General features: G+C 36.9%; 2 protein-coding genes across 3 annotated transcripts; both read right to left on the reverse strand.

Moving 5' to 3' along the window:
* Positions 1 to 38: 38 nt before the first annotated feature.
* On the reverse strand, positions 39 to 1,925 carry LOC122307396 (NADPH-dependent aldo-keto reductase, chloroplastic-like). Its single transcript, XM_043120272.1, has 5 exons — positions 1,756 to 1,925; positions 1,387 to 1,562; positions 885 to 1,128; positions 466 to 645; positions 39 to 363 (listed from the first exon to the last, which is right to left on the reverse strand). Exons 1-5 carry the CDS (start codon positions 1,879 to 1,881, stop codon positions 136 to 138), a joined length of 954 nt encoding a protein of 317 aa, XP_042976206.1. The 5' UTR covers positions 1,882 to 1,925; the 3' UTR covers positions 39 to 135.
* A 1,723-nt stretch (positions 1,926 to 3,648) lies between these two features.
* Positions 3,649 to 15,427, reverse strand: LOC122308049 (structural maintenance of chromosomes protein 2-1-like). Of its 2 annotated transcripts, none has more exons than XM_043121210.1 (20): positions 14,985 to 15,427; positions 13,639 to 14,319; positions 13,318 to 13,461; positions 12,933 to 13,223; positions 12,655 to 12,840; positions 12,408 to 12,572; positions 12,260 to 12,319; positions 11,906 to 11,968; positions 10,322 to 10,413; positions 9,831 to 9,927; positions 8,153 to 8,269; positions 7,840 to 8,058; positions 7,050 to 7,190; positions 6,815 to 6,982; positions 6,555 to 6,739; positions 6,086 to 6,179; positions 5,922 to 6,010; positions 5,556 to 5,781; positions 4,293 to 4,367; positions 3,649 to 4,017 (listed from the first exon to the last, which is right to left on the reverse strand). In XM_043121210.1, exons 1-20 carry the CDS (start codon positions 15,300 to 15,302, stop codon positions 3,898 to 3,900), a joined length of 3,531 nt encoding a protein of 1,176 aa, XP_042977144.1. In that variant the 5' UTR covers positions 15,303 to 15,427; the 3' UTR covers positions 3,649 to 3,897. The 2 variants fall into 2 exon arrangements, with proteins under 2 accessions (XP_042977144.1, XP_042977142.1); XM_043121208.1 differs by having other exon boundaries at positions 5,556 to 5,802.
* Positions 15,428 to 15,877: the final 450 nt, after the last annotated feature.

Below are 15,877 nucleotides of genomic sequence, written 5' to 3' on the forward strand. Positions count from 1 at the left end.
ATTTATAGTGTGATTCCTGAAGGCCATGACACACTTGATCGCAGAAACAGTATACATAAAGAAATAGTGTGGGTGGATTTTTGCAGTCATACATTGCAAATGGGTGGTACCATATAGTCTATATTGTAGTTTTACTTAAATTTCACCATCCCACAGATCCTGAATCGTCCTGTATGGGCTTGTTGTTTCATTAACAAGGAACTCCCCTCTCATGATCTTCCACTCTTCCAACTTGTCAATTTCAAGGAAATCTTGATCTTCCAACTTCAGATCAAAGGACTCCATGTTGTCCTTCATCCGATGCTGATTAAAGCTCTTGACTATCACACTTGATCCTTTCGATAATCCCCATTTCAGAGCAACCTTCATAGTTTAAAGCAAACTTAAGACAATCTCGTACAAATTGACAACTCAGTTCCGATGGTAATATGCGTTGCAAATTAAATTAAGAGAGTTGTTGTCTACCTGAGCCGTGGTTGCTTTGTGTTTGAGAGCAATGGATCGAATGATTGGGTTATCTACCACAGCTGTCGATCCCCATGCATTACCGGGCCCGCCAAGTGGTGAATAGGCGCTTACGTGGATTTTGTCATCTGCACAGGTCTCTCGGAGCTTGCTTTGCCTCCACATCGGATGCATTTCCACCTGCATGGAAGAAATTTAGTGGTTTCAGCAACAAAGATAGGTTTTCAAATGGGACAAAGCTCTTTTGAGTCTTTTGGGTTCGTCGGGGCATGATTGAAGGATTGAGATTCTTTATAATTATTTACATTAAATATTGTTTGTAATTAAGAAAGATATAGACTCCATGTGATGAGTATCATGACATGAGTGAATTGTAAAAATCCCCAAATACTTTGCCTGAGTATTGATAAATGTTATACCTGATTGACGGCCGGTGGTACAGAAGCAAAATCAAGCAGCCCTTGGATCTTCTTACTGGAGAAATTGCTGACACCAATGCACCTGCACAACCCCATGTCCAGGCACTTCTCCATTCCAGCCCAGGTGGACTCCATGTCCAATTCTTCGAAGTCCTCCTCTTTCGGGATTGCATAAGAAACCCATGGCTTTAGCTTGACTGGCCAGTGAACCAGATACATGTCCACATATTCCATGCCCATCTTTCTGCATTTCAATACAAAAAAGAAAGCCAAAAATTTAAAATGGTTATAATTTGATAAATTCTTTTGAAATATAAGTCCAGATGGGTTTTTTGACTTTCTGAAGTCTATACAAAAGGTATTAGAGATTCAGAATCAATTACAAGCCTGATGAAAACTTTTGGAGTATGACTTGAACTATTTTAAATCTTTTTTTTTTTTTCTGGTTTACTTTCTGTTCTGCGAGTGTGGATGTTGAGAATGCATGTGCTTTAGTGCTTACTGTAGAGTTTTCTGGAGTGCTGAAACAGGATTATGGTGATCACTCCCCCACAGTTTAGACGTAACAAAAATATCTTCTCTCTCTACTGTCCGATCGAGAATTGCTTCTGTTAAAGCATTTCCCACCGCTGGCTCCGAACCATATATCCTTGCTGTATCAAAATGCCTGTAACCCATCTGCATTTTCAAGAGCTATATAAGATTTTTCGTTCACAGCACAGTATGCTCTGTACTGTACTCTCATCCCACGTATGTCACACTGTGTAGACGTGACAGAAGATATAACGTCATCACAATGAAATTAGAAGAGAAATGTAAATGTAATATATAACATTTTTCTTAAAAGAAAATACCAATAGAAGTTGTGTACCTTGAGGGCCATATGGATGGCTTTCTCTGTTGTCTCCCGATCGTTTTCATAGGAATAAGTGCCAAATCCCATGACAGGCATTGTAATGCCACAGTTCAAACGCACTTCATGAATATTGTTCTTCATCTCTTTCTGTCTATCCCTGCGACAGCACTGTATCTGAGTTTTAATTTTGGCCACAACAAAAATTAGCTGTGTATCGTTCCCTATATATACGCACACACATAGTAGAAGTCAAGATCATCAATGATTTATTTTCTTTAAGACCCTTCAACAACAGAAGAGTCACAACAGTAGGAATATTAATATACTTGTTTATGGAAGTCAATGAAAGATGTGGGAATTAAGGATGTTAAATTTAAATAATTGAAGTACACAAATCAAAGCATGGGATCTTCCATGTCTCTAGGGATTTTCTCAACATTTCATTATCCTAAATTAGGGTTTTTTTTTTTCTATTTATTGAAGAATTTTATTTATACATATTAAATTGTAGCAGTTTTATATAAAAGTCAACTAGATACTACCTCAAGGAAACACACACACACACACACACACACATATATATATATATATATTATATATATATCCACAAGGAAACATCTATATATATGTATACTGAAAAAGTATATATAAATATATATATTATATCAAAAAATTTATGTGCAGTCATTTTTACGTACTTTTTGTGCACTTTACTAATGTTATTTACTGCATCACTTTTTTTGATGAAATAACTTATTTGACCAATCATATCATTGGAGTGCATAAAAAGTATACAAAAGTGACTGTATATAACAGAACTCTATATATTATATATGAAAAAATCTAGTTACAAGCACAACTGAACACTAATATGTGCACCAATCTAATAGGATTAGTCAAAAAGTAGATTTTATTAAAAATAATATTAATTTAAATTTTGAATATGAATGAATCAGTATTGATATGAAGATTAGTACGCAACTTTACTTATACATAACAAACATATATATATATATAGAGTATATATTTCAAGAGCAACCTCTCTTTTGAAGCACGAATTTTAGACCTGAAGGATTAAATGTCATCAAGTTTAGATTTGTGAGCAGTGCAAAATAGTCGTTCTAAATGAAATTGTTGACACTTATCATATTATAATTTAGGGAAATGCTTAGGCCACCGCTGGCAGCTCCAGCTGGGAGCTACCTCTAGCTTTGTTTTTCTTTCTGTTTTTTGTTTTTGCTTAATGATTATATAAGTGTTTTTTTAATAATATTGTGATTTTAAAAATATATATTTATTTAAAAGTATTAAAAAAATACATGTAAAAAAAAAAATCAAATTAAAAACACATTATAACTAACGGTTGCTACCGGTAGGAGCCGGTCCAATGGTAGCCGTAGCGCTACCCTATAATTTAAGGACCTTAATAGATTAATAAAATAGTGAGTGTTTGACAGTGACATGCAAATTTGTCAATGATATTCTTTTATTATTATTATTATATTTGGTTTTTCAGTTTAGTCAATTAGTTTTTAAATGAAAATTATTTAAATGGAATTATTAATAAACATAATATAATATTGCCTCCGAGTAGTTGACTTTACTAGAGAAAGTGGAAGGGAGCATGTTCTGTTGTTCTAAACTTGCTGCTTTTGGGGATTTATACAGATATACATATACTTTCCCCTTTAATCTGCAGAAAATAACCAATAAGAAAGTGTGTTTTTATTCAGTTTTGGTCGTTGTTGATAGTTGACCCTTCAACCTTAATTTTGTCATCCCCAACTGGCAACTACACCAGCCAATGTCACATTTTAAGTGGTTTTTCATTGAATTAGTTTATATATACATATATGAAATCACTTAAAATGTATTACATCGACAAGTGTGCCTGAAATATGACAAAAATAAAAAACAAATAACAATTTCCATTTCACTCCCTTCAATATTTTCATCCACCTTTACATGGGCTTCTATCCAACTTGATGACCAGCTTAAAACGTGATGCATGGTTAGGGTCATAACATATGTTCATTGTTCTACTTTACATCATGCAGATTTCACAAGATAATACATGACTTTCTATATATATATAAATAGATAGATAATCCTCAGTAGAATTACATGGTAAGATCTCACAAACAATACAAACAGCAATCACTTGCTCTGCTTAGATGCAACAGTCCTCTGAACTGTGGAAACACCATCCACAAATTTTGTCCGGAAAAGGACATTAGCATTATTGAACATGCCTTCTTTCAGTGAGACCACAATAAACTGCAAAGACAAAAATGTTATATATTACGTGCATTTGGAGAAAATGTCACATTTTATGTGGTTATGACAGTACACGTAACACAGGCAATGCTCAAGCCATGCCGTAGCCAAAATGAATAACATTAGTTTTATTTTATTTTCATGTAAAAACTCTCATGTATTATATAAACTAGACGAGCTAACGCTTGATATTTTAATAAGTTGAAGCAGAAATGCAGAACACAAAGAAGATGACACATGAAATCATAACACAAACCACAAGCAATCCATCAAACCTGGGAGTGTGGGAAGTGAGCTTTAATCATTCGCCCTATGTTCTGAGTGTGGCTTAGATCAAGAGCTGCATCAACCTGTTAACCATCTCAACTCTCAAGAATCAAATCATTTACAGCTTGAATTGAGAAGTATATAACATTTTTTTCCATTAAATGAAGCAACAAATGGTAAAAACAAAAATCTAGATCCATAAGGAAACTCAGTATGGTAGAGTACTAGAGTCTCATGTGATTCATACATGATAGCAAAAGCCATATATATTTGCAAATCCCAAAAAAATATTTTTGACCCAAATATAAGTTTTAACTACTTTTACATAGGGGTGGGCAGCGGGGCCCCGTTACCCGCTGCCCCGCCCCGCCCCCGCATAGGGCGGGGCCCCCCGGCCCAGATGGTTTTTCCCCAGCGGAGGCAGGGGACGGGGACGGACCCCCCCCGGTCCGTTTTTCCCCCGCCCCGCCCCTCTCTCCTACCTTCACTCTGCTTCGTACTTCGATCCCCATGACTCATAAAGCACAGACAAGTGCCTGATGCTCACAAAGCACAGACAAGTGCCTGATGCTCACCGGAAACGACAAGATGAGCCAAACCACCCGAGAGTTGTACGGATATCGGTGACTGACCCTGACGCCACGGACTCGTCCAGCGATGAGGACGATGATTTCTTGGGCCGGCAACGTGTGAAGCGGTACGTCGAAATCCAACGATGATCTGCTGGAGAGGCCACGGCCAGCCGGAGGCCACTGAAGGTGGCTCCGTCGAATGGCAAGAAGTTCCGAGGAGTACGACAACGGCATGGGGAAAGTGGGCAGCCGAGATTCGAGATCCCACAACGGCTGGGTACCTACGACACCGCTGAGGAGGCTGCCATGGAACTCCTTCCAGTGAAGAACACCGGGGGGCCGGACGAATTGCCCCCCACCCCGTACCCCGTCATGCAGGACGGGGTACCCCACCCCCGCACACCGGGGGCGGGGGACGGAGGGGATTTTCCCCATCCGCCCCATGCGGGGGCAGGGGGGGGGGGGCCCTATCCCGCACCGTATGGTGCGGGTAGCACCCCTACTTTTACATATCGAATCCAAAACTTCCAGCAAATTAACTATCCAGGACTCATAATGTAGCCCCACTCAGTTCCAATTAAAGCTTTTTTTCTCAGTTTGTTAAGTGGTATTGAAGCTCAGATTAGTTGAATGACTACTCTTACTGAAAGGAAATGATGAATGCCATCCAATATGTAAAGCAATTTTAGCTTACAATACCTCATCCAATATGTAAAGCGGAGCTGGTTTAAAAAGGAGTAGTGCCAAGATAAGAGAAAGTGCAAGCAAAGATCTTTGGCCTCCACTAAGTTCTGACAGGGATTGTTTCCAAACACCTCCAAATGCTACACGAACCTCAAGACCATCAAGGAAGCTGCATCCTTCTGGAGGTTCTAGCTTTGCCGAGGTTCCCGGTAACAGGGTGGAAAAGATAGATCCGAAATCACTGAAGCAAATGAACAAACTTCTGAAAGCATGATCAAGTTTTGTGAAACAGTAGAACCATAAAAAAACATGGAGATAAAGAATTACTTTCAATGCCATTTAAACTACAAAGTAGAAGAACTAGCATAAAACACAACTCACCTGTTAACTTTAACCCAAGTAACTTTTAGCGTTTCCTTCTTTTTCTCATCTAGCTCTTCTATGACCTTCTTGATTTTCGACTTGTCATTCTAGGCAGGACAAACATAGTGTCAGTATAGAAAAATCAAGAAACAGGAAGTTTGGTCAGTTCATTGATAACCAACCTCAATGATGTTTTTCTTTGACATCAATTCATTGTACTCGTCTTCTGCTTTCTCAAACATTGCCATCACTTTCTTGTTCACCCTTTTCTCAAGGCTTCATTGAGGAAAACAATCAAATAATCACTACTTTGCTCCATAAATACATTAACTAGTCAACCATTTTTCAAGACATAAATAACAAGGGCCCAATACATTTTTCACCCCTAAATTACCAGGTATTTTACACTTTATTCCCTAAACTTTCAAAACTAACACATTTCATCCTCCACCTGCCATTTACTATCAGATAGCACCCATAACAATTAGACTTGGGCAGAAAGTCTATTTATCGGTCTAGTAGTTTGAGGGATCTCAACGTGTCAGTTTTAGTAATTTAAGATGCAAAATATAAAACACTTGGTAGTCTAAGTGTGAAACGTGTCTTTAACCCAAATAACAATGAAGAAATAGAGCTTTCTAAGTCGCACACCCTGATTGTTCTGCCTGCAGTCGCTCAAGTTCTTCCCTTGCCTTAAAAGGATCACAAGATGAAAAATCATAATCAGTTCCGCATCTTCCAAATAATTGTTTCTCAGATGTAATCCATGCATGCTTCTCTATCAGTTTGTCTACTTTTGTAGAGCAATCTTTTTGTTCCATCTCCATTCTTTTTACCTAATACAAAGAATCAAAGTGCCCTGGTTTAGTACATCAAGTAACCGGGAGCAGATGAGGAAATAAGCAAATTACCTCATTTTCCATCTTTTTCCTCTGAAGATTAATCTCACTAAGTTTATGCTGAAGTTTCTGCTGCTCCTTAAGAATACAACTAATCTGGGAGTCACATTCCTTCATTTTCAAACGGATCAAATCAAGCTCCGATTGAGCCTGTTCATGATTATTCCTTGTGGCAGCAACCTATAAAACTGGGGCATGAGACAGTAATATTTACATCACAGTATTTGTCAAAGCAAATATATGTTACCCTCAATTTATGTTCCTCTACTTCAGCAGTAAGACTATCAATTTGTTCTCTCAAACAAGCTAGTTGAGTCTCTAAGGATGCACGTTCCTCTACAACAGCTTCCATTTCCATAACAAGCCTCTCCTTCTCATTTTCATGCCCCTACTAGCCAGCAAAACCACGTCACAAGTTAGAGAGCTATTTGAAAATAAGTACCTATTTGCAATCCAAGGCAAATGGTAGTAACAGTCTGAGCAAATGAAGATAACAATAAGTTACCAAAATATATCTGAAATAACAGCGACCCGAAAATCTCTACATATATGTAGGCATTCCCAAAGGTTTTGTGTTTGAATGGCATTCAGCTCCCTGGTCCTTGAGTTTTCATCTAATCAAAACATCTTGACTTATTTGCATCTTAACAACTTCTAGTCAATTTTCAACTAGAGGAAAAAATAGTATATAAATGCCATGAAAGCATGTAACCTGAAGGAAATACTTAAAATTGATAGAAAACCTCAAGTACTAATGTTATAGATACCTCATTGAGGTTCTATCTGCCCACCGGTTTCTTTAACTTTTTAAGTGGGGCCAAAATGGGACATAAGAAAGTTTGATGGAATAAAATGGCTAGCAAAATACATTATATGAAATTAGCCAACGAAACAATAATTGACTAACAAAATCAACAAGATAGGTGCACAATGATTCATTGTCGAGGAATGACTTTAGCAAGTAAAGTGAAATACCAGGTGCTTGCCTGCAGATTATACAAAAACTTAAGATAAAGTTCAGCAGTATCAATCCCTACCTTGAGAGCTTTTGAAGATGACTGCGTTTGAGATTTTATCATCTTAATCTTTTTCTCCAAATCCTTGAGCCTGCCCTCCCGATTATTATCATGCTCTTTGATAGATTTCTCAAGCAATGAAACTGTATTAACACAGTTTTCATACAAAAGTTGCTTTTCTTTAGCCATAGATTTTGTTTCTTCAAGCTCCTGCTCAATCCTCTTGACTAATTCACTGAGCTAAATTGCACCAAGAAAGGAGAAAAAAAACTTAAAATACTAAATATAATTCATACGTTCATAGGGCACATGTGAAAGAGGAAAAGAAGCAAACCTTATGATGCTCATTTTGCTCAGCCCTGCCCTGAAACAGTTTAAGGTCATATGATTTAAGCTCTAGCTGTGCTTTGAGGTCCATGAACTTTTTCTGAAGAGGCCGGAGCTCTGCAATCTGCAATGGGAGGAAAAGAAAAATAAAGAAAACAAACAAATAAAAGCTGTCAGAAAATGTATACCACAATAAGCATCCAAAAGTGATACCAATTTCAAAGTGCAAAAAATAAGACAAGAGCCAGCTACAAATGAAGATCATGTCACTTCCATGCACATGAAATTAATACACGCATAAAAATAAAGTAAAAACTAAATGAACCCAGCATGGTCTTGTGACTCTTGTCTACCCTTCACTAATCTTCATATTGCTAGCAATGCTTAAATATTCAGCCAATGCACCAAAAAATAAGAATATTTCCAGCATCCACTGTTATTCACTCAACACAAATAATTGATCAGATTAATAGAGATAACGATGCACACATTCATGAATTTAGCTTTTAGCTTATCGGTTAAATTTTAATCATATAAATAAAAATTGATATACTTCTCAAAAATAAAATAAGAATACAGGTCACAATGAAGAAACTTAGTTTTACACTGAAAGACAGAAAGAAAACTGTTCATTAATCTTGACTGCACAATTATAGCAAAGTGATTTGATTAACGTAGAAGGCACCAAAAGCACAAGGTAAATTCTAAAAGGAAATAATTAAAGGCAGTGAGATTGCCATGAATTTCACAAAGGATATGGCTATACAGTGAAATAAATAAATAAATAATTATGTATCCAACGGTCCAACCTCAAGAAGTAGATTCGGTTGAGTCCAGGAACAAAAATAGTTCATGTAAAACTACCATAAGAAAAGGAGAAAATATTTTTCAAAATTGAAGATCACATTGAGCTACCCATCATAACACACGATCCTTTTTTTTTTTTATCGGTAACGCATCATAACACAATCTGTGGATATGAACCAGGTGTTGCACTCCAAGACTAACAGAACATGTGATCTATGAACAAGATCAAGTTGAGATAGCCATCATAACACAATCTTTTTTTTTTTTTTTTAAATCGATAACCCATCATAACACAATCTGTGGATATGAACCAAGTGTTGCACTCCAAGACGACTAACACAACATGTGATCTGTGTTGATGTACATACAAGTGCTGAATTCAGCATCCCAATAATGACATTGGACACACAATGCTGGGGAAAATGATGCCTTGAAATCCAGACACCAAAAACATAACTACTTTAAGCATGTGATTGTATTAATTAAAAATGTGTTCCATTATATCTTTATTTAAAATGTGTTCCATTATATCTTTATTTACAGCTATTTTTGTGCTGATGAACGTAGTTAGCAATGCAACAAAGGAAATAAATAACTCATTACTTTTCCATTGACACCTACATTAAACAGGGGGGGTGGACATTTCCTGCATATAGCAGGTCACAAGTTACATACATATTTATATCCATTAACCATTTCAAAGATAAATTGGGAAGAAACCCATAGTTTTCTCCAATTAGCCAGTTAATGCAAAAATAGTCATTTAATATATATCAGTAACCAGCTTGCAAATAAAGAATATTTCGTGATAAGCATAAGACACTTCTTTGCAGTTTTCCATCTATTCAGGCAAAGATGAGAGGGCATTCAAGGTCTACCTGTGTTTCAATTTCAGCCAACTTTTTCTGATGTGTAGAAAGTTCTGAATCAGCCTCTGCCAAATCATGAAGTTGCCTTAAGAAATCACCACCACCCCTATGGCAATAAACAGTTATTATAAAGTTTAGAAAGTAAGAAGATGAAGAAAACACTTGAAAACATATTCCGACACAAGCATAAAGCAACATTAGCTTTGATTGAGTTAGATGGTAAAACCAAAGGACAATATTAACTCTACATAATTGACCAAGAAGAAAAAAACCTATAAAATAAAAATAGCCAAGAAAAATAAAAATCTTATCTAAAGCATCTTCTGACACAAGCATTAAAGTAACATTAGGTTTGAGTTAGAGGGTAAAAGCAAATAACATTAACTCTAAGTAGCCGAAAAGAATAAAAATCTTATCGCACAGAGAGAGTAGGGTATTTTCAAAAAGATCTATGTCTGCCTGTGACAACCTTCAACTAAAAAAAGTAAGTACTAACTTACTTGCGACTTCCACCGGTCAAAAGACCACTTGGCTGAAATATATCCCCTTCAAGAGTGACACTTGGGGTTCGAATTTCATTATTAAATGCAACCTATAAAACATTTTACAAAAGTGCAAAGCTGTTAGAAAAAAAAAAACAAAATGTGCAGCTCTTACGAATGGATTTTGATTTATGATAAAAGGCATCATTGCAGGAGTATCCCCAAGAGCTGCATGCAAAGACCAATTATTACCTCATTTTCAACCGTAGGCTAGGGTTTACACTTTTGAAGCTGTATATAATAAATAGTTTTAAATGCGACCATCCTAAGGAAAATATCAAGGAAATCCCTATGATCTGGACACTTCTTGGCTTTGAGAAAGTGGCATGTCAATTTTTTTTTTTTTAATTAATAAGAGACTTTATTACCAAGAATAGGTATAGCCCAAGTACACAGGAAGTATACAAGAAAAAATACATACACTCAAGAAACTGAAGAAAGACAAAAACAAATCAAGTCATCTCCATTCAACACAAGAGCCTAAGCCCACAAACTCAACGTATTAAAGATAAACTCCCTAAGTTCTCCCATTAAGCGTTCTCTGTCTTCAAAACACCTCTCATTCCTCTCCAACCATAAGCACCACATCAGACACAAGGGGATCATCTTCCAAAGTGGCATGTCAAATGCTTGAGGAAAGGACAATAGTGTCCAACTGTGTCCAATACTAAGCTAGAAACAGGTGAGAGAATTTTCAAACATTATATACATCCGAGGATGTCATGCATTTTATTCAAAACTTGCACTTGGTTATTCTTTTCATGATTGTTTCACAAAATTATGGTTCGATTTTTTTCAAAAATAGTTAGATATATGCACGTGCTTGACATTAGAAAGAGATACACTTCAAATCCTAAAAGATATATATATATACTTATAAACTTAATAGGCATTATGCTACACTATGGATATAACAAGCTATCAATAGCAAAGGGTTGCATATTTTGAATGGAAAAAAAAGGTAGACATATGGCGGTATGTTATGTACTATTTTTTAGAATAATTCATTCTGCTGACATATGTTATATTCATAATCTGGAAAAAAAATATTCTCCGGGTCTCACAATAAATAATTTTTTACAAATTGCATGCATTTTACTCAAAAAAAAACAAGCTACCTAAAACTGCCTTCAGATAGGGCAAGAAAGGTGAGATCAAATATAAAATTCCGGGTTCAATTTTAAGAGTGACATGGGAAGTTAAATGATAACCACTTTCATTTTTTACAACTATGATCTATTTTGGGAAATCCAAAAAGGAAAGTACATCTTTTGTGGGAAAGGACTATTATATATATATATATATTTACAAGTAAAAGGACTATTATATATTTACTTTGACACTATTTTGAAAAAATATCTATCGAACTAAAAAAATAAAACTTAGCACGCTCAGTCAATGCATGCAAACAATTATCCAGAAACAGAGTAAAAGTAAAAGAAGTGAACTATCTCATCTCCAAAGCAATAATAACCACCATAACTGGTATCAAGCTGTTTGGACAATGAACTATATGAACACAGTAATTAAAAAGAGGCATACCTCCTTTGCAGCATCAATGGTCTTGCAAATGAAGGTTGAACCAAATACATATTCCATAGCAGTCTGCAATATACATCAACTTTTAGAAATAACATTCCAGAAGAAAGCATGGCACACCAATATGCATATTCACATTATATAAGAAGGAGAAGAAGTTGATGAGAAGGAAATGCATGCAACAAACTTCCAGCACCCAAATTCGCTTTGGTGCAGAAACAATGCATGAAGGAACTTACTATTAATTACAGAAATGTTTAACAGTGTAATACCGCAGCCATAAACATCAACATTTTAAATTGAGCAGCATACAGTTTTGAGGATTAAAACAACTAACGGGACCAACTGGAAGCATACCTTCACTTCTTCCTCATAACCAACCAAAGAAAGTGCCAGTTCTGCATTCTCCTTGCCAACCTAAAATTGAGAAGAGAAATATGTTTGCCAAAAAAGGTTGACTGACAAAAATAAGAAATTGTAGACAAATATTAATGCAGTGACTTACCAATCTAACAGCAGCATTCTGAACTCTAGGGGAAACTGTATGGGACTGTATCTTATTCAAAGGTATAATTGTCACTCTTCTTCTAAGAGCGCCATTCTGAAGAATTTGCTTTCCAGTATTTTCTGTGTCCACAACAACATTAAATAGCTTTCCACCAGCAGTAACCTGAAAATTAACAGAATTGTAAAGAGTTTAACAAAAAAAAAATTTAGCTACAAATGAACAATGAATTATCATGAATTCTAACCTCTAAGGCAGTCATTGTAGAGCTATCCTTTACTTTGATAAGTTTTGCAACAACGCCTTTTACCTTTGACCTATCAAAATTCTTCACAGGGTCACGGTAAGAGAAATCAAAATTTGCTAATTGTGCTGAAAGATTACGTATTTCATCTTTCAACTTCTGCACCCGCTCCAAGTCCGATGCACGATCCTGAAGAAATATTTTAATTTTAAGAACAAATAATCGATTTGAGAGTCATACACCATTCCACCTGTATAAATAACCACCACAACAGTACCAACCTTTTGTAAAGCTTCCATCTGTCCCTCCTTATAGGAGAGAGACTCCAATGCCTTTTTTATATTCTCCACATCCATTATTCTATCATTAAGTTCACTCTCAACCGCAACAGCTTCTTCACGCTTCGACATTAACTGATGCTTTTTCTCTTTCAACTCCTTCTCGCAATGGCTTATTTTTGTTTTCAACTGTTTTAATTCAGTTTCAGCACTCCCAACAGAAATCTTAGCATCACTTAGTTGATCCTCAAGGCATTTCTCCTCATTTCCACTGCTTTTTCCAGCTAACACACCCTGCCCCCAGTTTTTCAAAAGTCAAATTCAAAATGCAATCAACTGAAAGCAAGACTAATGTCATTCAGATATTGCAAAAAGTAAAAATATATACCTGGTAATCACTTTCATACTCATCCAAATTCTTAGAAAGTTCCTCAACTCTCTTTTTAAGATCGGCAGCTCCTTCTTCAGCCTTTCTAACAGCAGAGGCCTTCGCTTCCACAGAATGATTCAAATCTTCAATATTACTAGAAATCTGGAAACAATAATATGTTAAGGTTAATTACAACATCCACATAAGAGACCTGTAAAGAGGTGTGGGGAGATGACATGGAATGGACAGGAAACTAAATTGAATAAATATTTTCTGCAAATATGCAAAGCTTTCAAAAATACAAAAGAATAAAGTGAGTCTAAGATTAAACTCAATTACCTTTTCAGCACTTTCTTTTTCACTTCGAAGAGTGTCCTCTTTATTGTTCAGTACAGACACTTGCCTTACAAGATCTTGAGAAAATGCATCTACTTTCTCCGACAAAGATTTAACTTCTGCACCCATACTTGCTTCTTTTTCAGCAGTCAGTTTTGATATTTTAGCCTCCATCTCTTGTATTTGTTCTTGCGTCCTTCCCGTATCATCATCAACCTCAGCAATACTGGCCTTCACCTGTTCCACCTCACAGACTGCATTATCTCTTATCCTCTCTGCTTGAGCATATTCGTAAGCAATGCAAAACCTTTTGAGTCGATCCAACTCAGCATTGCCATTAGCCCATTGCATGTACTGGGTCCGTTCTTTCCTCAACTTCTCCAAAGCAGGCAGTATTTCCTGGTCAAGAAGCTTGTTAATCTCGTCAACCTTACTCTGCTTCTTCTCAAGTGTTTTCAATGCAGACTCTTTCTTTGTCTCGTACATTCTTGTCCCAGCGGCTTCTTCGAGCATAGACAGAGTCTCAGGGGGTTTCATATTTAAAACCTTGGTAATACGCCCTTGCATTATAAGGAAATGTGGATTGTTAACGTTAAGCTGCACTGAATGGAAAAGATTCTGAACCTGACTAGGCTGGGCGAGTTTTCCATTAATTAGGTACTTGTTCCTTCCACCAACCACAATCTGCAAAATATGTAAACAAATTGTCAACTATATATGATACAAAGTCCACTAACCAGAATGACAAAATCAGTTTTCCATTTGTAATTTTGTGATCAAAACCATATACCTTACTTCATCAAATAAATTTATATTAACCAAATGCTGAACCCACAATAGCACATCAACAGCATAGTTCACTGAACTCACCAATAAAGCCCTACGAGAAAAAAGCCACTACCTGATGTTGGTCCACCTAAGAAGGATCGCTCCCAATGAGTTGGAAGCGATTTAGATATGATCCTAGCTACCCGTTGACCACTCTTATGAATCAAACTTGCTCACTAGCGCTTGACAGCTTGAAGCTTCTACATTTGCACCTTCAATCCCAAGCCGCCTTGTCCACAAGTACTATTAAAAGAAGTAATTACGCTTTCATAATTCTATTTCCACCCAACACCCCCCCCCCCCCCCCCCAAAAAAAAACCCACAACCCAAAATTTAAATCTACAGTTCCATTTTCAGCAAAGCCACCTTCCTAACCAGATTGTCCCCCACGTATAAAAGAAAAAGAAAACGAAAAAGAAGAATTCCAATCAACTATAATAGGGTATGAATGGAGACTTAACAAGTCATTAGACAAGCTGTAGGCTAATTAGTTTAAACAAATTATGAAATAGGTGAGGAACCTGTCGAGTGACAGTGATTTCGGGATGGTCCTCGTATCCAAGGGGGCTACGGCTCCTGTCGGAGTTATCAAACACGACGGAGACAGTGGCCTTGGTAATCCCGGCTTGGCCTTGCTTGTACACGAGCTCCTGAAGATTCGAGGCCCTAACCTGCTGCAAATTGGTGATCCCCAGCACGAAGCAAATTGAGTCGAGAATGTTCGACTTACCCGAACCGTTCAGCCCGGTAATCGCGTTGAAGTATGGATCGAAGCCAGGGACTACGGTTCTCGTCGCGTAGGACTTAAACCCTTCTAAGCATATCTCCTTGATGTACATGGTTCCTCGGATTCTCCTTACCGTATCGAAACCCGTACGAAGTGGAATCTTCTGGAAAGATAATGTAGGGTTTTGGAGATCGAAACCCTAGAGATGGAGTTGGGGGGGGGGGGGGGGGGGGGGGGGGGGGGGGGGGGGGGGGGGGATTGTTTCGAAGTTTGAAACTGAAAATCTTCGGTGTCTCTTGCAGCGTCAGTGCTGAAGACGACCTCAAAGGCGGGAAAAATGAATTTGCGATCTTTTAACGTTTATTTATATTAAATATTTAGGCTCGTACTTGGACCCATCTCCTTTGGATTGGGCTTTTATAGACCAAACCAAGTTAATGACGAATCTGGACCGTGGGCCTCATAAGCTCACTTCTCATGATGGATCTTTATTTTCCTACAAAAATCAATTGGAGCTTATCAACTCAGAGTCTCTCACAGAGAGAGAGCAAATTATCTTTATGCCCTTCCACGAAGCTGCATCCAACATAGAACTGCTACAAACACATAAAGAGATTATATAAAATAAATTTATAAATTAATTTGATTTCATAAAATCCATTACATCTACTCTATAATAAAAATAAC

This window comes from Carya illinoinensis, chromosome 4 (genome assembly GCF_018687715.1).
Source record: "Carya illinoinensis cultivar Pawnee chromosome 4, C.illinoinensisPawnee_v1, whole genome shotgun sequence".
NCBI lineage: Eukaryota > Viridiplantae > Streptophyta > Magnoliopsida > Fagales > Juglandaceae > Carya > Carya illinoinensis.